The sequence below is a fragment of the Acipenser ruthenus genome, chromosome 37, assembly GCF_902713425.1.
Source record: "Acipenser ruthenus chromosome 37, fAciRut3.2 maternal haplotype, whole genome shotgun sequence".
NCBI classification, from domain to species: Eukaryota; Metazoa; Chordata; class Actinopteri; order Acipenseriformes; family Acipenseridae; genus Acipenser; species Acipenser ruthenus.
The window spans coordinates 865,130-888,821 of NC_081225.1; the positions used below are offsets into that span (position 1 = coordinate 865,130).

Genomic DNA, 23,692 nt, shown 5'->3' on the forward strand with positions numbered 1-23,692 from the left:
CCATACCTGCACTGTGTGCTCTACCATACCTGCACTGTGTGCTCTACCATACCTGCACTGTGTGCCATACCTGCACTGTGTGCTCTACCATACCTGCACTGTGTGCTCTACCATACCTGCACTGTGTGCCATACCTGCACTGTGTGCTTTACCATACCTGCACTGTGTGCTCTACCATACCTGCACTGTGTGCCATACCTGCACTGTGTGCTTTACCATACCTGCACTGTGTGCTCTACCATACCTGCACTGTGTGCTCTACCATACCTGCACTGTGTGCTCTACCATACCCGCACTGTGTGCCACACCTGCACTGTGTGCTCTACTCCACGTTGCTCTGTAATTAATGTACAGAACCAGAGTAAACACTTTTAAGGCCATTTGTTTTTGTTATGGGAGTGGGTTTGGCTGAAAAAAAAAGTCCCTGAAAAAACGGACAAAGCCCTGAAGAAGGCAGGAAACCCCAGAGCACGTACCAGCGAGAGGAGGGCGTTCGGCCAATCAGGGCTCGCTTCGTTCCTATCAGCAGATTGGTCTCTAAACTGCTGGAAATCCAGCTAGCTACTAAATATCTCAGTTTAAACATGCATATGCTCCAGAATAATTAAGATTATAAAGAATAATAATAATAATAATAATAATAATAATAATAATAATAATAATAATAATAATTGAGTTAATCTTGCTAGTCCCTTTGTCTGTTAATTGGCCCGGGGATAATTAAAGATTATTTTAATAATTTAAATTAAGTGAATGTCTCTGTAAATCTAGCTATCCCCTAATACAATATTCTCAGTTCTCACACAAAAATATTACTTTTTTAAAAATACTTTTTATTAGTAAATCTCGCTAGCTCCTAATATTCTCAGATTAAACACTCATATGCTCCAGAATAATTAAGATGTAGTGTGCCCCCCCCTCTCCCCCCACCCCCACTTTTACACTAATTCCACAGAGAATTCTGAACAAGAATTTGTCCTTAATCCAAAAATGGCCAGAGGTGTACAGTTACCCCCTAAATCTAACCCCCCTCTCTGTCCTGGCTAGACATGGGGGCAGGTTCCATTGTCCTGTGCATTAGCAGAGCCACTTACAGGCTGGGGGGTAGATACAGCATTGGGGTGGGGCAGTAAGGAATTTCCTATTTCCAAATGGAAGTGTTTTTTCTTTCTTATGAATGGTTTGAATGAGTTTGTGTAAGAAGGGTGGCGCGCAGGCGTTATTATTTCACACTGTGCTCAGGATAGCGGATACAGGCTGTAAATAGATCACCGACCAACGTGCAATAAGTGGGCTTCTGTCGCCCTCTGCTGTCTAAACTGAAGAATTGCGCCTCATTTGGAAGAATCGTCTTAAGGCAAGATCGCTTCAATGAAGCACAGAATTTGAACGTGTGTTTGGATAGTGTGTGTGAGATAGATAGATAGATAGATAGATAGATAGATAGATAGATAGATAGATAGATAGATAGATAGATAGTTAGTTAGTAACTGCAGTGTACAAAATTGAAGGCTTATGAAAGAAAATGTTTTTAAAAAACGTACACAAAAGGTTTAAAAGATTAAAGTTTTTTTTTTTTTCAGGACGTTTCGGGCATAGGACGTATTCGTTTTTAAAGCAACTATTTAAAAATGAATATGCAAAATTGAGATACTATTTAAAAATCAATAAAGCCTTCCTGTTGTCGTTTCGGGGATGCGTAATTAACGCACAGCAACTTTCTCCTTAAAACCAGACAGCTACCCCCTCCCTAGCCCCTCCCCGGACCCCCTGAACCAAAACCACGTCAGCCCCGAGGAGTGACATCACAAGAATGGATTGTCCGCAGCGCCGCACGTGTTGTGACCACGCCCCCCTCCTGTACCTCACACAGACTCAGCCTCTTCTTTGCAGACTGCAGCAGTCAAGGTGCGAGGTGAGGTGAAGGGAACAGCATTCAACAGTTTGAAGAGGACGGTCTATAGCTGAACCGCGATCGCGGGGAGGCGTATAACGTTAGATTGGGATTAGGAAAGGGAACGGTAAGCATAACCACATAGAGGACTAGACTGGGCTTGCATACAGGTAGTATAGCTTGTAGGTGGTACAGCTCTGGTCAATTTTGCCTCCCCCTATAGAATGAACTCATTTTGCTTCATAAAGTCGAATGAAACCTGCTTTAGGTAATTGACGCTATTATTATTATTATTATTATTATTATTATTAGGCAGCTGCCTTTGTTACAGGGCAGCACAGGGTTACAATGCAAGCTTCATATTTAAACACAGTGTAGTTTACAGTCAGTGCAGATAATAATAATACTACTAAAATACAATATGAACTAGGATGCAGCCAGTTAGGATCACAGCAAGTTATATCTACAGTGACATGTTAGCAGTGCAATAGTGCAAGGATAGCGCATCAGCTGAGGATCCAGTAACGTGGTGCTGAGGTCAGGCGAGTCCAGTGTATATTACATTATTATTATTATTTATTTCTTAGCAGACGCCCTTATCCAGGGCAACTTACAATTGTTACAAGATATCACATTATTGTTACATACAATTCCCCATTTATACAGTTGGGTTTTTACTGGAGCAATCTAGGTAAAGTACCTTGCTCAAGGGTACAGCAGCAGTGTCCCCCACCTGGGATTGAACCCACGACCCTCCGGTCAAGAGTCCAGAGCCCTAACCACTACTCCACACTGCTGCCCATATTAAGATATCATTGTACAATATCCATTTGTAAGAAAAAATACAGCCTAGGCAAAGTATTAACCCTCCTTTCTGTGTCCCAGGGCGACCCCCCCCTGCCCACCTGCCCCCCCTGCCCCCCCATGCAGCGCAGTGAGAGAGATGGCCTTCCTCACCACCTTCTTGCTGCTCCTGTCCGGTGGGCTGCAGCGCCCCCTGCTGGTGGGAGACGTGCATGACAACCCTGTATTCTCACAGAGGCAGGCGGAGCAGGAGCGGTTCCTGAGCTCGGAGATGGCGCGGCTGCACAAGGAGTTTGACCTCAACAGCCAGCCAGACCCCGTCCCCGAAACCCCGAACCCAGAGCCAGAGACAACTACCGGGCCGACTCCGCCGCGCGTCGAAGCCTGGGGCCCCTGGAGCTCCCTGGCTCTGCTTGTCGGGGGGGCTTTCCTTCTGATGGAGGTGTGGAGGCAGGAGCCCCAAGAGGAGGGTCCGTCGGAGTTGAGCGAAGAAGAAGAAGAAGAAGAAGAAGGAGAAGATTTGGAAGATGAGCCGCCACTAGGGGGCTGCGATTTCGTGGTGGGCTTCGTGGACGACCTGCTGGGTTCCTTCCGCGGGCTGTGCCGGCCCGGTCTCGACCCGGCTCCGGGGGGCTGCGTGGGGGTGGGGAGCATGTTCGAGAAGTGGGGGTCCCGTTCAGAGCCCCGCTGGGACCTCCTGGTCCCCCTCGAAGCCCCGGATGGGTACGCCTTCAAACACGAAGCTGTGGACAGCGGGAGTGGGGGGGAGCTGCGCGGCAGGATCGCGGTCTACCGGGGCTGTACCTGCAACAGCCTGGGGGGGGCACTGTGTCTGGTGCACAGGAACACAAAAGCCTTGCTCCTCAGAGGAAAGCCCGAGCTCTCTCTGGAGTCCTCGCTTTGCTCTGGGATTCACCTGGACGTGTCCAAGGTCCTAGTGTGGTTCGGGGCTAAACTCAGGAGAGCCTGGGGCGAAGTCGCCCACAGATACGATTTCGAGGTGTCGTTCTCCGGTGGCGGCACCCCCCCCTGCAGGATCAAGCTGACCCACCCTTCCCGCCGCTCCCTCTGGATCAGCCTCACCCCGGCCGTGCACTACCCCGGTTCGGAAGTGTACCCCTGCGCCACGCCCCTCCGAGCCCCCCTGGTGGACTGGCTCCTGTCCCTCGCCGTCTACGAGCTCCATTACCTGAACACCGCGGCGCAGCGGCTGCCGAGACACAGCTGCCACCTTGAGTGCCTCCGAATCCTGGCTGCCCTCCGGGACCGCAGTTCCTCCTCCCCGCCACAAGAGGGCGCCGCCGTCCTGACGTCGTACCACTTCAAAACGGTCCTGATGCACCTGCTTCTGCTGAGGCCGGCCTCTCTGTGGGTCCGCGGGCGACTGGCGGAGCAGCTGGCAGACGTGCTGCTAATGCTGGGTAGGTGTCTGGACCGGAGGAGGCTGCATCAGTTCGGGGTCCATCCTGGGGAGATGGGAGACCCCCTACGACGCGCCCCGCCTGTCAATCTCTTTCGCCCCCTGCTGGACGACCGGGGTCTGTACCTGCGGGCGCTGGTGGAGTATCGAGAGCTCCTGTCGAGAGCGAAGGCGCTGGTACCACAGGGAGAGAAGCAACGCAGCGTGCTGGAGCAGAGACAGTGAGACTGGATGAGGTGACAGGAAATCACTCAGGAGTTTGAAGTGTTTGTTTTTCATTCTTCATCATATTCTTCATCTTCTAATTATTATTATTATTATTATTATTATTATTATTATTATTATTATTATTATTATTATTATTATTATTATTATTAATTAATTAATTATTTTAAAAGGAAACTTTGTTATTTATTTATTTTTTATTTTAGTTCATTATACAAATCCAGCCAGGCCTGACTAGAGCAAGTCTTTGAAATTTGCATTTATTTATAATAACTGGTGAGCAATTCTTTTCACTGGGCTCTTCCAGTTGATATTTCCTGTAATAACGGAAACACGCGCTCATTAACAGAGCGCGACCCCAGCGAGCCGTCAAGCTGAAAGGAATTCCACAATAAGCAACACAGGAAAAAAATGCTCACCAGAGATTATAAACAATACTGCATGTGATAGTGTGTGATAAATGACAATTGAATAACGTAGCATCCTACCCCTCGGGGTGTGCATTAAATTCTCACATTGCACTCTACCTCCCCCTGCAGGATGCTCTGTGTATTTTGTTTCACTCATTCCAGCCCCCTCCACGCCCCGTTACTCAGGGACCACAAACACAGAGAAGGTTGGAAAACGCAGTCAACTCGGAAGATTTCAGTATCTACCTCATGAGAACATCAGGGAGTCGGGAATAGCGACAGGACAGACGATCATCGGGGAGCGCGACAGGACATGCTGCAGCAAAACACAAACAGACAAACAAACAACAAAGAGACTGATGCGAGACTATCACAATAAAGCTACCAGTCTTTAACCACTGAGCGAGGCTTTACCATGCCTCTCTGTGCTTTACAATGCTTCCCTATGCTTTACCAGACCTCTCTGTGCTTTACAATGCTTCCCTATGCTTTACCAGACCTCTCTGTGCTTTAGAATGCTTCCCTATGCTTTACCAGCCCTCTCTGTGTTTTACAATGCTTCCCTGTGCTTTACCAGCCCTCTCTGTGCTTTACAATGCTTCCCTATGCTTTACCATACCTCTCTGTGCTTTACCAGACCTCTCTGTACTTTACAATGCTTCCCTATGCTTTACCATACCTCTCTGTGCTTTACAATGCTTTCCTATGCTTTACCAGACCTCTCTGTGCTTTACAATGCCTCCCTATGCTTTACCAGACCTCTCTGTGCTTTACAATGCTTCCCTATGCTTTACCAGACCTCTCTGTGCTTTACAATGCTTCCCTATGCTTTACCTGACCTCTCTGTGCTTTACAATGCTTCCCTATGCTTTACCAGACCTCTCTGTGCTTTACAATGCTTCCCTATGCTTAACCAGACCTCTCTGTGCTTTACAATGCTTCCCTATGCTTTACCAGACCTCTCTGTGCTTTACAATGCTTCCCTATGCTTTACCAGACCTCTCTGTGCTTTACAATGCTTCCCTATGTTTTACCATCCCTCTCTGTGCTTTACAATGCTTCCCTATGCTTTACCAGACCTCTCTGTGCTTTACAATGCTTCCCTATGCTTTACCAGACCTCTCTGTGCTTTACAATGCTTCCCTATGCTTTACCATGCTGTCACTGTGCTGTATTACACTTTGCTGTGCTTTTACTATAGGACATGTTTATAAGGTAAATTACGATATAAACCTTCCCTATTTTTGACTATTTTTCTTTATCTCAATATTTTTTAAAAATAATATTCTTACTCGATATATTTTTACCCTTTGTTCTTGGGGAAAAAAAAATCATCAATGAATTATGCTAACTTTACCATAGGCTTTGCGAAAAGTAAAGCGTTCACTTTGCCATCAGTAAACATGGGACCCTTCGGGAGATTCCCAGACTAAGTTTTCACTTCACTTGCCCAAAATGTGCGTAAATACGTCCAGACACGGGGCTCGGAGGGGGTTCAGGACCTAGGACGATATAAAGAAGGATAGGAAAATGATGTCACAAGTGGGCGGAGTTAGTAAACAGCCCAGCATTTCTGGAGCCCGTAGAGAACTTTAACAGCGCGCTTGCCCTGGCAAAATGTTTCTTAACATAATCAAGCATTAATTCGCATGAATAACAGTCAGTCTCTTTATATTACTGTTATTGAAAACAACTACCGGTATACCCTGGCGCTGCAACACAGCACCGCCGCAATGCATATTCAGGACAGAGTGGGCTCCAGAAATGGCGCCTGCAAGGGAGCGCCGAACTGCATCACGGGATCGACTGTCCTATCCTGCTTTATAATAGAGCCAGCGCAGGGCGTTCGATTCGCGACGTCACCTGCGCGGCGTCGAGCTGACGTGCGCGTGCGCGTGCGCAGACGTATCGGCGCGAAAATTTAAAAACAGTGAAGCCAGTGGCCGGCAAAAGAGATCTTAAATAAAGCAGTATGTTTATATTTAAACGCGCTCCTTATTAATTGTTGTTGTATATTGTTTTACTGATATATATATATATATATATCCGGATACGAGATTCCCCGAAGTCGAGTAAGACAGAAACAATAAGGTAAGTCTTTGCGTTTTGTTGATAAATTCCGCTACGCATTTTTAAATAAAAAGTGATTCAGGCGCGTAGAGTTTTATTTATTTTTAAACATGGTTAAGACGTGGCTCGGTCATAATCAATATTATAATCAACTTCGGTTGTAATATTGGACTAGACTTTGCCGTTTTATAAGTAAATAACGTCATCGGACGGTAACTTCCTGTACGGTAGCACCGCGCTTCATAATTATTTTAATATTTCGTGTTACCTGCGTTTGTCTGTCTTTGTGAATGATTTATATTAATTGATAACAGTGTTTTCAGAGTGTGTAATATCGATAAAACTACTGCGCTGCAGATTCATTTCAGACACGCCCGCCTGCGATGTTTAAAATATATTATTATTATTGTTATTATTATTATTATTATTATTGTTATTATTATTATTAAGAGTCTTTAATTGCACAATGAAATTGTGAAAACAATTCTTCAGTAGTTTATAAATAGGGCACTTGTACTACAGTATCGCGGTACCAGTATTAAGCTCTTTGACAGCGCATTTATTGAACAGGATCGATACACGGCTCATTTTGGGTAGGTTTGTTTTAATAATAAGATCATTTTAAGCTACAGCTACGTCCACATGATTTGAATCTCCCTATGCAGTTAACTAATTCTGCTTCATGAAGTCGAATGAAACCTGCTGAATAATGTTAGGCTATTGATGCAAAACTAAGGTTCACTTCAATAAGCGATCCAGCATTTTGACGTCATACCTCACTAAGACTTCAAACATTAACACACACTGACTGTTGATCTCTGATCTAACTAGACTTGGACATGAATTTGCCCAGATCAAGTTAACAGATATTTGGGACTCTGTAACTGATAGGGATGGGAATAAGACTCCCGTTGCACAGCAGTTTGATCCATTCCTGGTTTCACTGGGAGTTTAATAATCAGACACACCTGAGCTTGTTACCTAGACACACTGGGGGCTGATCAAGCTGGTAGTAAAACCTGGAATGGGTGACACTGCTGTGCAACAGGAGTCTTATTGCCATCCAGAAAGTGAAAGACTTATCATGTTCACCATGTGTAGAGACAGTCAGAGAGACACAGACACATGGTCAGAGAGAGAGAGAGAGACAGACACACAAACAGACACACACAGTCAGAGAGAGAGACCCACAAACAGTCAGACAGTCAGAGAGACGCAGTTTTATTGTCATCCCTGAACTGTGCTCTCATGCTATTTCTTGTTTTATTTTCTCTCCCCCCCCCCCCAGCGCTGCAATGAGCGTCTCATCGACGCCCCAGTCCGGGCCTCGCTCGCACGTCGTGGCCGATCTCGTCTCGGAGACGCGGTTCGTCTCTCCGTCCACCCAGCGCCGGCATGTCCAGCAGACCAGCACCCCGCTGCTCGCCGGCTTCCCCGGCAACGATGACGAGCTGGAGCGAAGGCAGCGGCGAAGGTCAAGGGTCATCGACCTGCATCTCAGCAGCCTGGACACCTCGCTGGCAGAGTCCCCGGCACAGCGGTGAGGAGAGACAGAGAGAGAGAGAGAGAGACACAGAGAGACAGAGAGACAGAGAGAGAGACAGTCACGCAGAAATAGAGATTTGCCCCAAAATCCTTCACCAGATGAGTTTTACTATTGCATGTGCTTTTGCTCAGAAGCGTGTTCAGCATCTGTTCAAGTCAGGGAGGGGAATACTGTAAGAGGCATCAGACAGACACAGCATTAATCTGTCAATGGGTGTGTATTGACCCAGTGCATTGTGCATGTAGAAACACACACACCATTAGACTCCCGTTGCACAGCAGTTTGATCCATTCCTGGTTTCACTATGAGTTTAATCAGACACACCTGAGCTTGTTACCTAGACACACTGTGGCTAATCAAGCTGGTAGTAAAACCTGGAATGGGTGACACTGCTGTGCAATAGGAGTCTGCAGCATAGTCAAACCGTACAACAGAGTTAAAATAGTATTTTAGTTTTTTTTTCCCTGTATAGAAAATGTGCTACTCAGTAATTCAATTAACCAGATAATTCAGTTACTGGATTAATGCGTCTTTAGTCATTTTATTTATAGAAACATCTTCCGTTCTCTTTGTCAAGCGAGACTGAGTATATTGTACTATAAATAACAACACCTCAGATAGCAGGGATGGCAATCAGACTCCTATTGCACAGCAGCGTCACCCAGTCCAGGCTTTACTAGCAGCTTGATCAGCCCCAGTGTGTCTAGCTAACAAGCTCAGGTGTGTCTGATTATTAAACTCCTAGTGAAACCAGGAACGGATCAAACTGCTATGAAATGGGAGTCTGATGTCCCATCCCTGTACTCTCCTGGGTTCAGGCAACTTGTGTCTGTATGTTTAGGTGGAATTAAATCTTATTATTATTATTATTATTGTATTTTCTCCTCTTAGGAGTGTGACAGGGACGCCTGCATCTGTCCCTAAGCTGTCCAACGCACAGATTTCTGAACATTATTCTACCTGCATCAAACTGTCAACCGAGAATGTGAGTGGAGTGGAGCGCTGCTTTACAAATATACTTGGAGCGTTGATTTGACACACACAGCTACGGCCAAAAAGGTTTCGCATCAAACTAGAAGTTTAGGATTGAAACGAGACAGAATACAATTAAAAATAAATACATAATCAACTATATACAGTATATGCAAACATGTGAACGGTTCCACTTGGAAAGGGGTGTAATTGAAATGTAATTGGATGGTATAATTACAATTACGCAGGTGTGTGCTGAGGTTCCATTACAATTAGTTACACTGGTGTTGCGGTTCGTTTGCGAATTGCACAGACAGTTGTGTTTGATCGAGGTCAGCTGTTGTGTTAAGCAGAAGTGTGTGCGTCTGCCTGCGTGTTCCTGAAGTTCTGTGTCGCTTTTGCTAGAAAATCACCACCCGGAATGCGTTTGGGCTGCACCTGATTGATTACATGTCCGACATCCTGAGAGAGAAGGACTCTGAGCTCACCAACTTCAAGGTGGGAGGAGCAAGTGTTTTGAACTTGGTTTTTATGTTTTTGTGTTTTTTAAACTGCAAGGAGGAGTGCTGAACGCTTTTTAATGCTTTTTATCTCAACGCTTAAACGTTAAAAACATAGGTGTGGGAATCTTTAAATTATTTTTTGTAATCGTTGCTAGCAACTCGATGCACTACTGCAATAAAATACTGCATGCGTGTAGAATCTGATCAATTCATATTTATGTTTTTTATATATATTTTTTTTTACATTTGGAATTATTATTATTATTATTATTATTATTATTATTATTATTATTATTATTGTTCCATGGCAGTACAGGGTTACAATGCAAGCTTCATATTTAAACACAGTGTAGTTTACAGTCAGTGCAAATAATAATAATACTACTAGAATACAATATGAACTAGGATGCAGCCAGTTAGGATCACAGCAAGTTATATCTACAGTGACATGTTAGCAGTGCGATAGTGCAAGGATAGTGCATCAGCTGAGGATCCAGTAACGTGGTGCTGAGGTCAGGCGAGTCCAGTGCAGAGCAGGAGGGGCGGAGCAGGAGATCTACAAGCGCAGAGTAAACAGGTAGTTAAATGTTAAGAGAAACAGTTGCAGGATCTCTGGTGTGGTTGTTGTGTTTCTTAACTGGATTTACAGCCCTGCTTCTGTCTCTGTGTGTGTTGCCTGTGTGCAGGTAGCTGCAGGTACCCTGGACGCCAGTGCGAAGATCTACGCTGTGCGGGTCGATGCGGTCCACGCAGATACATACAGAGTGCTGGGAGGACTGGGAAAGGACTCCAAACCAGGGCCAGGTGGGCACCACACAGCCTGGCACTGCCCAGAGCACAATTACAACAGGATAACTATGTGAGGTTTGGCATTCCAGCGGTTAAAGAAAAGGGCTTGATACCAGGAGGTTCAAATCCCAGCCACTGACTTACTGTGTGTGACCCTGAGCAAGTCACTGAACCTCCTTGTGCTCCGTCCTTCGGATGAGACGTAAAACAAACAAGCTCCTATTGGAAGTGACTCTGCAGCAGCAGCAGTTGTTGATGATGCAGAGTTCACCCCCCTAGTCTCTGTAAATCGCTTTGGATAAAAGTGTCTGCTAAATGACTGTCTAATTAATAGTGATAATGGATTACCAAGGTTAGAGTCGTGCTGATCAGACAGAATCACTGGGATCCTTTAAGACCCGGCTTGACGAAGTTCTGCGATCATTCGGCCGCTCGGAACCGGACGAGGCTAGACGGGTCGAACGACCTCCTCTCGGCAGCACGTGTTCTTATATTTTATAACCCAAAAGAAAACTGGCTTCACAAAAGTCTTCAAATACAAATTAAAACATGCTTGCGTTAGTAACACATTATTAGCAAGGGCACTGGGGCAATTTAATTGGTCAATCTGGCTCGCAAAATAAAAGCTATGGCGATCAATACTTGACCAGCTGTTGCAGAGGTTTGTACAGGGATGGGAATAAGACTCCTGTTGCACAGCAGCGTCTCCCATTCCAGGTTTTACTACCAGCTTGATTAGCCCACAGTGTGTAGGTAACAAGCTCAGGTGTGTCTGATTATTAAACTCATAGTGAACCAGGAGCAGATCGGACTGCTGTGGAACGGGGAAAGTTACTGTGAAGTTACTGAGTTTAAACAATGATTTGTTTTGTTTTTGTTTTTTTAAGAGGGGGAGCAAGAGGCCCAGGAGGAGGAAGGCGGGGAGTCCGAGGGGGCGAAGAAACCGAAACGAAAGAAACCCTCCAACAAGAAGACAGTGGAGCAGAACCTGAACAACATCAACAGCTCGGAGTCCGAGAGGAAGTGTGAGGTACGAGCAGCAAGGAAGCCGGGCGGCTCCTTGGAGAGTCCTTCCATCACCAGCTCTGCCTCGCATGTTAGCTTATGTCCTCCGAAGCGTGTGCCGTCAGCCGACCACTTTTTTTCACACTGCAGACTCAGCGTGCAGCTGCCTTAGAGCTACAGCGTTGGAGGACAACGCAGCTCTGGGCAGCTTGCAGGCAGGCGCCTGGCCAGACCACAGGGGGCGCTGGTGCGCGGTGAGCCGAGGAGACCCTGGCCGACCTAACCCTCCCTCCCCCTGGGCGACGCTCGGCCAATTGTAAGCCGGGTGTCCTCGGCTCACCGCGCACCAGCGACCCCTGTAGTCTGGCCGGGCGCCTGCAGGCTTGGCTGTAAGCTGCCCAGAGCTGCGTTGTCCTCCGACGCTGTAGCTCTGAGGCGGCTGCACGGTGAGTCTGCAGAGTGTAAAGAAGCGGGCGGCTGACGCACACGCTTCGGAGGACAGCGCAGGGGGTGGTAGCGGTGAGCAGAGCCTAAAAATAATTGGGCATTTCAAATTGGGGAGAAAATAATAAAAAATAATTGGCAACGACTAAATTTATATTAAAAAAAAAAACCACATTGTATAAAAGAAACTACAAAATGATATCGCAAAAAAAGTCTACCGGAAGCCATAATAGTAGTAAAATAGTATTTCTTGTTGGATTTTGAAATGTCACGTTTTTTTTTAGGTCAGTTTTTCGTTTAAATGTATGGGAGAACTAAAAAGTGGTGTGTAATTCAGTGTGATGCAGTGCTGTTGGCTACAGCTGTAGTATGTCATCCATAACTATTAAACGCGGCAATTGTGTTTAGAAATACTGAAGCAAACTCAAATTCAGCGACAGTTACTGTATTGATAAATCATTGATCATCGTATTGGCTGTTGGTGTGATCTACTAGGCTGAATTTGAAACAAAAAATCCACGACAAACGTTTCGACCAGAAGTCCTTTTCGATGTCTTTGAGAACGTACGTTGAAACGTTTGTCGTTGATTTGAAGACGTTGAGAAAGGCTTCTAGTCTAAACGTTTGTCGTTGAATTAGTTTTAACATTTTTTAAAATGAGCAAGGTACTTTACCTAGATTGCTCCAGTAAAAACCCAACTGTATAAATGGGCAATTGTATGTAAAAATAATGTGATATCTTGTAACAATTGTAAGTCGCCCTGGATAAGGGCGTCTGCTAAGAAATGAATAACAACTGTGGCTGATCAAGCTGGGTGAAACTGCTATGCAATTGGAGTCTGATTGCCGTCCCTGCAACTAACGTTCCAGCATATTCACGCCAAACCTTACAACAGAGCTAAAATAGTGTTTCACTTCACCAAAGTGCTGTGCAGTGGGAGTCTGGTTTCCACCCCTGTCTGTTGCATCTTCCTGCAGGTGGACCCCATGTTTCAGAAGATGGCGTCCTCGTTCGATGAGTCCAGCACTGCCGGAGTGTTCCTGCCGGTTCTGCGCAGTTTCGATTGCTACAGCGAGCTGCTGTTCCACTCCGACGTCACGCCCCTGCGCTCCGGCCCGTCCAGGGAGCTGCCCCCCGTCTCCCGCGTCTCTGTGGCTCGCCTCCGAGGTACCCCCGGGGCAGGCTTACCGCTGCGCTTTACCCCACTGTTTTTCTCTGTAGTTGTTCTGCGCATTTAGCATAGTTTAGCCTGGTTTGCCATGTTTGTTAATATGCTTTAACGTGCCTGGTTAGTCTTTACAATGCTACTTTTATGAGGGTTAGTTTACCAGGGTTTGTTCATTAATATGATTTACCAGACCTCTCTGTGCTTTACAATGCTTCCCTATGCTTTACCAGACCTCTCTGTGCTTTACAATGCTTCCCCATGCTTTACCAGACCTCTCTGTGCTTTACAATGCTTCCCTATGCTTTACCATACCTATCTGTGCTTTACAATGCTTCCCTATGCTTTACCAGACCTCTCTGTGCTTTACAATGCTTCCCTATGCTTTACCATACCTCTCTGTGCTTTACAACCCTTGCCTCTTTTTTGTCTCCCAGCCTCCCTGCAGCAAGCCCAGGAGAAAGCCTCAATCTGCCCCTCCCTGGAAGATTTCTCCTTCACTCAGTGGACCAGCGAGTCTTACAACCAGGTGCGTCCTTCGTACCACCTGAGACAACACTTTAATAAAAATAAAATTAATAATAATAATTATAAATCATGCATTAGGCTGTATTTTGTTTTTCTCGATCTCGGTGAAAATAGTCTTTTATTCCCAGCCCTTGGTTAACGCTGGCTCGCTGTTTCTGTTTGCCGTACAGAACGTGTCGGAGATGCTGGAGAAGCACAAGCGTGGCGATCACGTGTTCGACGTCCACGCGGACCCGGAGAGCGAGCCGTGGGACTGCGGGCCCGGGGGGGACGAGGACTTCGACGCCGACGCCTGCGAGGAGGGGAAGGAGGGAGACGTGAGCCGGGACGAGGAGCGCCGCGAGGGCTGCACCGCCAGAGAGCGCCACCGGTGAGAACCGCGCGGCCAAACCCCCACGCAGCCAGGGACAGACCTGCAGCATCGCCCTGGAGAGTGAAAGGAGTTTTGCTTCGTGAAGTCGAATGAAACCTGCTTGAATTGATTTGAAACTTTTTTTTTTTTTTTTTTTAAACTTATATGAACATAATCTTTTATTTAGAATCATATAATCAAACTAGAAATTGATATTGCAAAAAGTCTACATTGATGAGATTCTGGGATCAATAAGCTACTAACAACCAAACGAGCAAGATGGGCTGAATGGCCTCCTCTCGTTTGGAAACTTTCCTATGTTCTTATGTTCTTATTACCTGAAGTCATAATAGTAGTACAGTAGTATTTCACGTTAGATTTCAAAATGTCAGTTTTTCATTAAGTAGATTGGGGGAGGGGAGGATCTACAAAGCGGTGTGTAATTCAGTATGTTAACGGAACATTATTCAGCAGGTTTCATTCAAATTTAAGAAGCAAAATGAGCTCATTTTATAGGGTGATGCTAAACGTTTGGCTGGAGCTGTATTTTATCGTACCGTCAGTGACGTTACTGATGTGCAACACAGTGTTTGTTTAAATCCCTGACCTGGGGGGATATGTCAGTTCCCATCGTGGTGTCTGATGCTGTTCCTCGTTTGTTTTTGTTTTTTGTGGTTCCAGAGACGTTATCCCCATCGGGGAGGGGGATATCGGGACCATGTGCCTGCAGCTGTCCTCCAAACCCGGGGAGTACTCCTACTTCAGCCCCAGGACCATGTCGATGTGGGCAGGCCCCGGCCACTGGCGCTTCAAACCGCGACACAAGCGTAAGACTTTTCGTTCCGTCCAGAACTGAACGCCGTTCAGCACAGTTAGGGATGTGTGAGGAAACTAAATTATATAGGCATTCCTCCGAGTGTGAAGGAGCACCCAAGATTTAAACAGAATAACAAGGTTCCTTCATTGATTCCAATAATCACACTTTTTTTACAGCTTATCATTACACAAAATAACGAGGCCGCTAGTTATTATAAGGAGGCTGTGTGGTCCAGTGGTTAAAGAAAAGGGCTTATAACCAGGAGGTCCCCGGTTCAAATCCCACCTCAGCCACTGACTCACTGTGTAACCCTGAGCAAGTCACTTAACCTCCTTGTGCTCCGTCTTTCGGGTGTGACGTAGTTGTAAGTGACTCTGCAGCTGATGCATAGTTCACACACCCTAGTCTCTGTAAGTCGCCTTGGATAAAGGCGTCTGCTAAATAAACAAATAATACTAACAATATTAACAGAAATTAAGCAACTATACTGGTTTCTCATTTCTTGACGAAGCAGTTGGCTCTGTTGTGTGTTCGTGGAGGATCTTAATGCTTTTTGAATGTACCTGCAGTCTCGACACCACTTTGCATGCAAAGCTTAGTTGCTGGCTGATCTCTGTGTGTCAAACGGTATGACCAGACCACTCCTGCTTGCACCAGGTCAGGTCAGGTCAGTTTTATTTCTCGGGCAGTCAAACACTTTGCACAGCTGCACTCGTAGTTTTGCGCTGCTAATCTTTTCGTGAACTCTTTCATTGCAGACAAATAACGTTTCTTTCTGGGGTTTTTTTATCCAGAGGATGACGTCCCGGAGAAGGAAAAGAAGAAAAGGAAAGCCAAGAAAGTCTTCGAGCTGAACTTCGACGAAGACGTCAACTTCGAGGTCTACTTCCGGGTCACCAGGGTCAGTGTCGTCACTTCCTCCTGTTTTGGGACAAGTCTGCAGGAGATTATACTCGCCGTATTCAGGGATGGAATTAAGACTCCCGTTGCACAGCAGTTTGATCCGTTCCTGGTTTCACTGTGAGTTTAATAATAAGACACCCCTGAGCTTGTTACCAAGACACACTGGGGCTGATCAAGCTGGTAGTAAAACCTGGAATGGATCTCACTGCTGTGCAATAGGAGTCTATTCCCATCCCTGCAACTTTGCTTTACAGTGTAAAAGTGTCTGGCTTTTATATGATGATGATGATGATGATGATGATGATGATGATGATGATGGCGTCCCAGTATCTTCTCATGTAAAGACAGGAGTTTCTATTTTTTTGTATCCCTCCAGGCAGCAACGACCTTCGCCAAGTCTGCCCTGGACAAGCCGAACAAGAAGACGACTCTGCCAGCAGACTTCCACTACGAGCCAGACCGGCTCCTGAGACTGAGCCTGAAGCCAGCCAGCACGGTGAGAGGGGACCGCCCAGCCCTCCTCAACGCGGCTGTAGCCAGCCCCAGCCCTCCTCAACGCGGCTGTAGCCAGCCCCAGCCCTCCTCAACGCGGCTGTAGCCAGCCCCAGCCCTCCTCAACGCGGCTGTAGCCAGCCCCAGCCCTCCTCAACGCGGCTGTAGCCAGCCCCAGCCCTCCTCAACGCGGCTGTAGCCAGCCCCAGCCCTCCTCAACGCGGCTGTAGCCAGCCCCAGCCCTCCTCAACGCGGCTGTAGCCAGCCCCAGCCCTCCTCAACGCGGCTGTAGCCAGCCCCAGCCCTCCTCAACGCGGCTGTAGCCAGCCCCAGCCCTCCTCAACGCGGCTGTAGCCAGCCCCAGCCCTCCTCAACGCGGCTGTAGCCAGCCCCAGCCCTCCTCAACGCGGCTGTAGCCAGCCCCAGCCCTCCTCAACGCGGCTGTAGCCAGCCCCAGCCCTCCTCAACGCGGCTGTAGCCAGCCCCAGCCCTCCTCAACGCCGCTGTAGCCAGACCCAGCCCTCCTCAACGCCGCTGTAGCCAGACCCAGCCCTCCTCAACTCCACTCTACAGTTTATATAGCTATATCTATGGCCAAAAGTTTTTCAATCCATCCTTAGTGATTGTGTATTCAAGGTGAATTACCTTCAGTAGTCAATTTAGTGGAGACAGCTTCAAAGGTTTTGCATCTCCCTATAGAATGAACTAATCTGGCTTCATGAAGAGGAGTGAAAGCTGCTGAATAATGGTGACATATTGAATTGCACGCCGCTTTGGAGCTTTCCTGTATACTTAATGAAAAACTGCGGAATTTAAAAATGTGACATTTCCGGAATGAGCTTCTCACAGTGGCAGCAAATTCCTTCAGTTCTAGTTCTTCCACTGGCTGTTTAATAAAAAAGATGAAACTTATTTTTTAATTTTTTTTTCCTTAAACAGCTCTCGAAATTGTCGAAAAAGCGCCTCTCTGGGGAGCATGAGGACGGGATCGGGGAGTACGACTATAACAACCCCAACGACACGTCAAACTTCTGTCCAGGGGTGCAGGTGAGCTGATTTTGGGGGATTAGGTGATTTTATTTAGCTGCACTATCGAGTCAGGGGTGGTAATAATTGACAATATAATTCAATGTAACGGCTTTCATCACAAGGAACCCAAAGAGCTTCATTCATTCATTCACTCTCACTCGCTCGCTCGCTTCACTCTCGCTCACTCTTCACTCTCTCACTCGCTTCACTCTCGCTCGCTCGCCTCACACACTTCACTCTCACTCACTCACTCAAGACAAGGAACAATTAAACAGTTACATTAAAAACAGTATTACAACATTTAATAAAACAGAAATTAAGAGACGAGAAGTGTAGTTTGAATTGTAAAATTAGAAAACCGTTGGTAAAAAGCTGTAAAAGTTTGTAAAAAAAAAAAAAAAAAAAACCCGAACAAATGTAATAATTACAATAAAAAAAAATTAATTAAAATAAATAATTTAGAGGTTAAACATTATCCAAGAGGAAAACATTTCTTACAAAAAGTGTTAACGGTCATCGGAAATGTTCTGGACAAATATCGGTGTTGCAGCTTTTATTTTTACACGGTAGTGCGCAGTGCAGTCTGATTTGGTTTCTATATACAGGGATGGGAATAAGTCTCCCATTGCATAGCAGTTTGATCCGTTCCTGGTTTTGCTGCGAGTTTGACACCTGAGCTTGTTACTGTGCACTGCAGCGAATCAAGCTGGTAATAAAACCTGGAACGGATGGAACTGCTACGCAACAGGAGTCTTATTATCCCTGATTTAATTTCCTTTTCCATATGCAGTGCAATACTGCGCACACACAAACTCGGACACAGATACTAAAACGAGTTGCAGTATAATAAAACTCCTCTTGCATAGCAGTGTCACCCGTTCCAGGTTTTCCTACCAGCTTGATCAGTGTGTCTAGGTAACAAGCTCAGGTGTGTCTGATTATTAAAGTCCTAGTGAAACCAGGACTGGATCACACTGCTATGCAACAGGAGCCTTATTACCCTCCCTGCAGTAATCTATTACAATAGAGACAGCAGGCTTATCACCATGGCTGTTGGTCATTACTTTTACAGCAAGATGCTTCATACCTTGGCAGAAAAAAAATTGCATTGCTCAGTTCTGACTCTGTGTGTAGATGGGAGACAGTGATGATGATGATGACCACAGTGGCTTCAGGGGTCCGGACGGCATGTTTGAGATGACTGGTCACCCCAGCGCAGGAGAGAACGGGCTGCCGGGCAGCGCCAGCGGGCAGGACATCACCTCGTACGGGGAGGACAACCTGGTGGCAGAGCCACAAAAGGTACTGGAAGGGAGGCGTGGCACTTCAGTTAGAAGAGTTTCCCACAGTGAAAGCACAGCGAAGTGTGTTGAACAACACATGGTTTTTATTGTGATGTTTGTACAGCTGTGGCCAAAAGTTTTGTGTCAAATTATGATTTGAGACATCAAATTATAACAAAAAACTGAACATCATTTTAGATCTTTTTATCATGTAATCAAAAGAAACTAATAAAATGATATCGCATGAAGTCTCCCGGAAGCCCTAATAGCTGTACAGTAGTATTTCGTGTGAGATTTTGAAATGTCACATGTTGGTTTTCGTCAAGTATCTGGAAAACTCCAAAGCGGTGTGTAATTCAATATGTTAGCGTCACATTATTCAGCGGCTTTCATTCCACTTCATGAAGCACAATCCGTTCATTCTACAGGGGAATGCTTCCGTCTATGAGCCTCTTTCCTTCCCGTGCAGGTGAATAAAATCGAGCTCAATTACGCAAAGACAGCGAAGAAGATGGACATGAGGAGGCTGAAGAGGAGCATGTGGTGCCTGCTGACAGACCGGGAGGACAAGGCTGTGGAGGTGAGACACGAGATCCGGGTTCAAACTACAAACCCTTTATTCGGTTCACGTGCCATACCCTCGCACCCCGCTTATCAATCGCTCCTCAAAAAGCTTTTAACTGGGATCCCGAGTGGCGCATCCAGTAAAGGCGCTCCGTGTGGAGTGCAGGATGCGCTCTATAGCCTGGACGTTGTCGGTTCGAGACCAGGCTATTCCACAGCAGACCGAGGATGGGAGCTCCCGGGGGGCGGCTCACAATTGGCCGAGTGTCGCCTGGGGGGAGGGAGGGTTAGGTCGGCCAGGGTGTCCTCGGCTCGCCGCGTACCAGCGCCCCCTGTGGTCTGGCCGGGTGCCTGCGGGCTTGCCTGTAAGCTGCCCAGAGCTGCGTTGTCCTCCGACGCTGTAGCTCTGAGGCGGCTGCACGGTGAGTCTGCAGAGTGTAAAGAAGCGGGCGGCTGACGGCACACGCTTCAGAGGACAGCGTGTGTTTGTCTTCACCCTCCCAAGCCGGTTTCGCAGGCAGTACACCTTGAATCAAGTGCATTTTTTTTTTTAAATCAACTGTAAAAGACCTTGAAAAAAATATTAAATATGTCAAATAAATCCGATCACTGAAGTTAATTGAGAGCTGAAGTTGGAGTGAAATGCAGGAGAGCCCGCGTTCCTCCAGGGCTGGGGTTCGACGAGGCTGTTTGAGATCGAACTGGCTTGCGATCTCAGCGCTGTGTTTGCGAGCGTCTGTCCTGACAGTCTGTTGTCTTCTGTATGAAACAGGAGGACGAGGAGGAGAGAGAGGTGACGGGAGAGAAGACTTTCGGTAAATCAACCAGGGGACTTCTACACAGGTAAGACTTTATTTTAAAGCATGTCGATGCACTTTTTTGTCACCATGTTTCCATTTTGTAAGTTTTTTTTGTCAAGTATCTGGAAAACTCCAAAGCGGTGTGTAATTCAGTATGTTAACGTCACATTATTCAGCAGCTTTCATTTGAAGCAAAATGAGTTCATTCTATAGGGGGATGCAATGCTTTTGGCCAGAGCTGTTGATGTATTTTATGAATGTGATATGTTTAAGTTTAAACGTTTTTAAATATCAGGGATTGAAATAAGACTCCAGCTGCATAGCAGTGTCACCCATTCCAGGCTTTACTACCAGCTTGATCAGCCCCAGTGTGTCTAGGTAACAAGCTCAGGTGTGTCTTATTAAACTCACAGTGAAACCAGGAGTGGATCAAACTGCTATGGAATGGGAGTCTTACTTATATCCCTAATTTTTTATATAGGTGTTATTATCCAATTCTTTTAAGTCTTGATTTTATTTACTTTTTGAAAAGGTAACATTGATGCATTTCTCTAAAGCAGGAATGGATCAGACTGCTATGGAATGGGAGTCTCTTCTTGCTATTCCTTTTAATGCAGGGGTCTCCAATCCTGGTCCAGGAGGGCCGGTGTCTCTCCTGGTTTTTGTTCCAACTGTACCTTAAATTACTTAATGTAATTAATTTTAGTGCCCAGTTAGAACACAAACCCAGTGCCAGGATGGGAGATGTCATGTTTTTAAATGAAACAGTCTGACGCCCCCATGCCTAACCTGGCTGTCTGATTTTGGGTCTCCTTGGTTTCTCTCTCCTCTCTAGGCTGCCCTCTACGATGGCAAAGAACCTGTCTGTAGCGCTGGCCTTCGCCGCGCTCCTGCACCTAGCCAACGAGAAGGTGGGTGCTGGAGATGATTCCCAGGGGCGTCGAACCCCAGCCCTGGAGGAACGCGGGCTCTTCCGCTTATCATTCCAGCTGCAGCTCTCCAACTAACTTCACTGATCTAATTATCTGTTCAGTCGGACACGGTTCATATATTTTTTAAGGTCTTTTACAGTTTATGAGTTCATAAAATGCACTTCGTTCAAGGTGCACACTGCCTGTGAAAACATGTTGATCCCTGGAGAGAAGTGTTAAATGTGTCCCCAATTAATCAAATAATTAGAGCAATTAGCAAGTAATTGAGAGCTCAGGATGGAACGAACGCCAGGAGACACTGTGGGCCTCCAGGAATGGAGTTTGACTCCCCTGGATTAATCTACTGAAACGACCCTCAGTACATTGTGTGGTGTGGGGGTTATTGTTTGTTTAAGATGCCACTTTGTTTTATCTTGATGCGATCCAGCCCTCTGAAATGTCTTTATAATATATAGCACTAGACCCTGATATTGATGCGATCCAGCCCTCTGAAATGTCTTTATAATATACAGCGCTAGACCCTGATAGTGATGCGATCCAGCCCTCTGAAATGTCTTTATAATATACAGCACTAGACCCTGATATTGATGCGATCCAGCCCTCTGAAATGTCTTTATAATATACAGCGCTAGAACCCTGATAGTGATGCAATCCAGCCCTCTGAAATGTCTTTATAATATACAGCGCTAGACCCCGATATTGATGCGATCCAGCCCTCTGAAATGTCTTTATAATATACAGCGCTAGACCCTGATATTGATGCGATCCAGCCCTCTGAAATGTCTTTATAATATACAGCGCTAGACCCTGATATTGATGCGATCCAGCCCTCTGAAATGTCTTTATAATATACAGCGCTAGACCCTGATATTGATGCGATCCAGCCCTCTGAAATGTCTTTATAATATATAGCGCTAGACCCTGATATTGATGCGATCCAGCCCTCTGAAATGTCTTTATAATATACAGCACTAGACCCTGATATTGATGCGATCCAGCCCTCTGAAATGTCTTTATAATATACAGCGCTAGACCCTGATATTGATGCGATCCAGCCCTCTGAAATGTCCTTATAATATACAGCGCTAGACCCTGATATTGATGCGATCCAGCCCTCTGAAATGTCCTTATAATATACAGCGCTAGACCCTGATATTGATGCGATCCAGCCCTCTGAAATGTCTTTATAATATATAGCGCTAGACCCTGATATTGATGAGATCCAGTCCAAGGGGCTGTAAGACACAAGCTGTTTTTAACCCACTGCTAACTCTCTCATTTTTATTCTTTCAGAATCTGGAGTTGCAGAAAGTGGAAGATTTGTCAGACATTCTCATAAAACAAGGCCACTGAAAAAAGACTTATTACTGTGTTTTTTGAATTGTATTTTTTTCAATTGTTTTTACGGATGTTAAATATTTTATGACTTTTTTTAACGTCTTTTGTTTCACACACCTTTTAACGTCTTCGTAAATGTTGTGTTTTTTTTCAATCGCTGTCTTCTCCGAAATATAATTAAGAAAAATAACCCAACTATAAAACCGCGTGAAGTCTCTGTCTTACTGGCTGTTATATTTAGCATTTCTCCTCTCCTCTCTCTCTTTCTCCCTTTTAAAACAACAAATAAAGGGAGGCGGTCCATGATCGTGAAGTTACAGCCCAGAACAGAACCAGATCTTTAATGTTCGAAACACAAACTCTCTTCTCTCTCCCGTCTTTTTTTTTAAAAAATTAATTGATTATTATTTTATTCTTGCGTTCTTTACACTAGGGTAAACCCTCGTTCAATTCTCACATTCAACAAGATCAGATGCGTGTTTCTTGTCTGGTTTGAAATCTTTATTTTCCCCTTTTTCGGTTTCTGCTATATTTTGTAGCAAAAAGGTCGTTGAGAGATGAAACGGTAGACGCTTCGTGACAGAGATAAGGAGAGACCTTTTTATTAAACTAACTGAACAATAATGAATCGCAAGACCTCAAAGGTCTCTTGGCGTGAAATCCTGCCCCTACCCCTGCCCCTTACACCTGAAGGAGACCTCCTGAGGTCTCTCAAGCCTGTGATTTATAGTTTAGTTAGTGTTAAAGGCATTGCATCGGGTCTTTGTAAGGTCGAATCCTGCATTCTCTCACTTGCTCTGTAGAGCCGATTCTTTATTGTAGGAATGTTTTTGAATCAGTCTTCCTTAATTAGGAGATCGTCACCCACTCAGTAGAATTACAGATATGCGTGAAAGGGTGACACTTAAAAATAACCCAGATCAACGCTTTGCAAATGATCAATATTGTGGGACTGTCCTCCTTTTATTTAAGAAAATTCACTTTCTGTATTCTTGTTTTAATGTCTGTGTTTTAACTTGACTGCTTTGTTCTGAGTCGGGTTTGTATGAAATGCCCCCCCTTTTTTAAAAGCTTTTAAAGTTTTATTCTCATCTGTACAGTTTTCCTAAAAGTATTTCACCTCTTCAAAGCATCTTACTCCCTTAATAAAAAAATATTTTGAAGTGATGGTGTTTTTTTTTAAATATTATTATTATTAAACCTTCATTTTAAACCAGGTACCTGTGGGGTTGAATAACACATGTCCTTCATACAGTTAATCAGACTTCAGATAATCGATTTGCAATGATATTATTTAAATGGCTTTTCCTATCAAAGAAGCTGCTAATAAAATGCCTCGCTCTTCTGTAAATAGCGGAGACTGCTGTGCTGGTTCCGACTCCTCTGTTCTGTGCAAACCGGGGCAG

At 45.6% G+C, this 23,692-nt stretch overlaps 2 protein-coding genes across 2 annotated transcripts; both read left to right on the forward strand.

Annotated features, from left to right (window-relative positions):
- Positions 1 to 2,837: 2,837 nt before the first annotated feature.
- Positions 2,838 to 4,560, forward strand: LOC131706747 (inositol 1,4,5-trisphosphate receptor-interacting protein-like 1). The gene has a single exon (XM_059008431.1). The coding sequence runs from the start codon at positions 2,838 to 2,840 to the stop codon at positions 4,341 to 4,343; it is 1,506 nt and encodes a 501-aa protein (XP_058864414.1). The 3' UTR covers positions 4,344 to 4,560.
- A 2,038-nt stretch (positions 4,561 to 6,598) lies between these two features.
- Positions 6,599 to 23,449, forward strand: LOC131706766 (condensin complex subunit 2-like). The gene is made up of 18 exons (XM_059008476.1): positions 6,599 to 6,844; positions 8,112 to 8,363; positions 9,261 to 9,354; positions 9,747 to 9,839; positions 10,531 to 10,648; positions 11,521 to 11,663; positions 13,061 to 13,250; positions 13,686 to 13,777; positions 13,947 to 14,146; positions 14,810 to 14,955; positions 15,740 to 15,846; positions 16,225 to 16,344; positions 17,280 to 17,387; positions 18,504 to 18,671; positions 19,122 to 19,232; positions 19,989 to 20,059; positions 20,852 to 20,927; positions 22,242 to 23,449. Exons 2-18 carry the CDS (start codon positions 8,119 to 8,121, stop codon positions 22,299 to 22,301), a joined length of 2,142 nt encoding a protein of 713 aa, XP_058864459.1. The 5' UTR covers positions 6,599 to 6,844; positions 8,112 to 8,118; the 3' UTR covers positions 22,302 to 23,449.
- Positions 23,450 to 23,692: the final 243 nt, after the last annotated feature.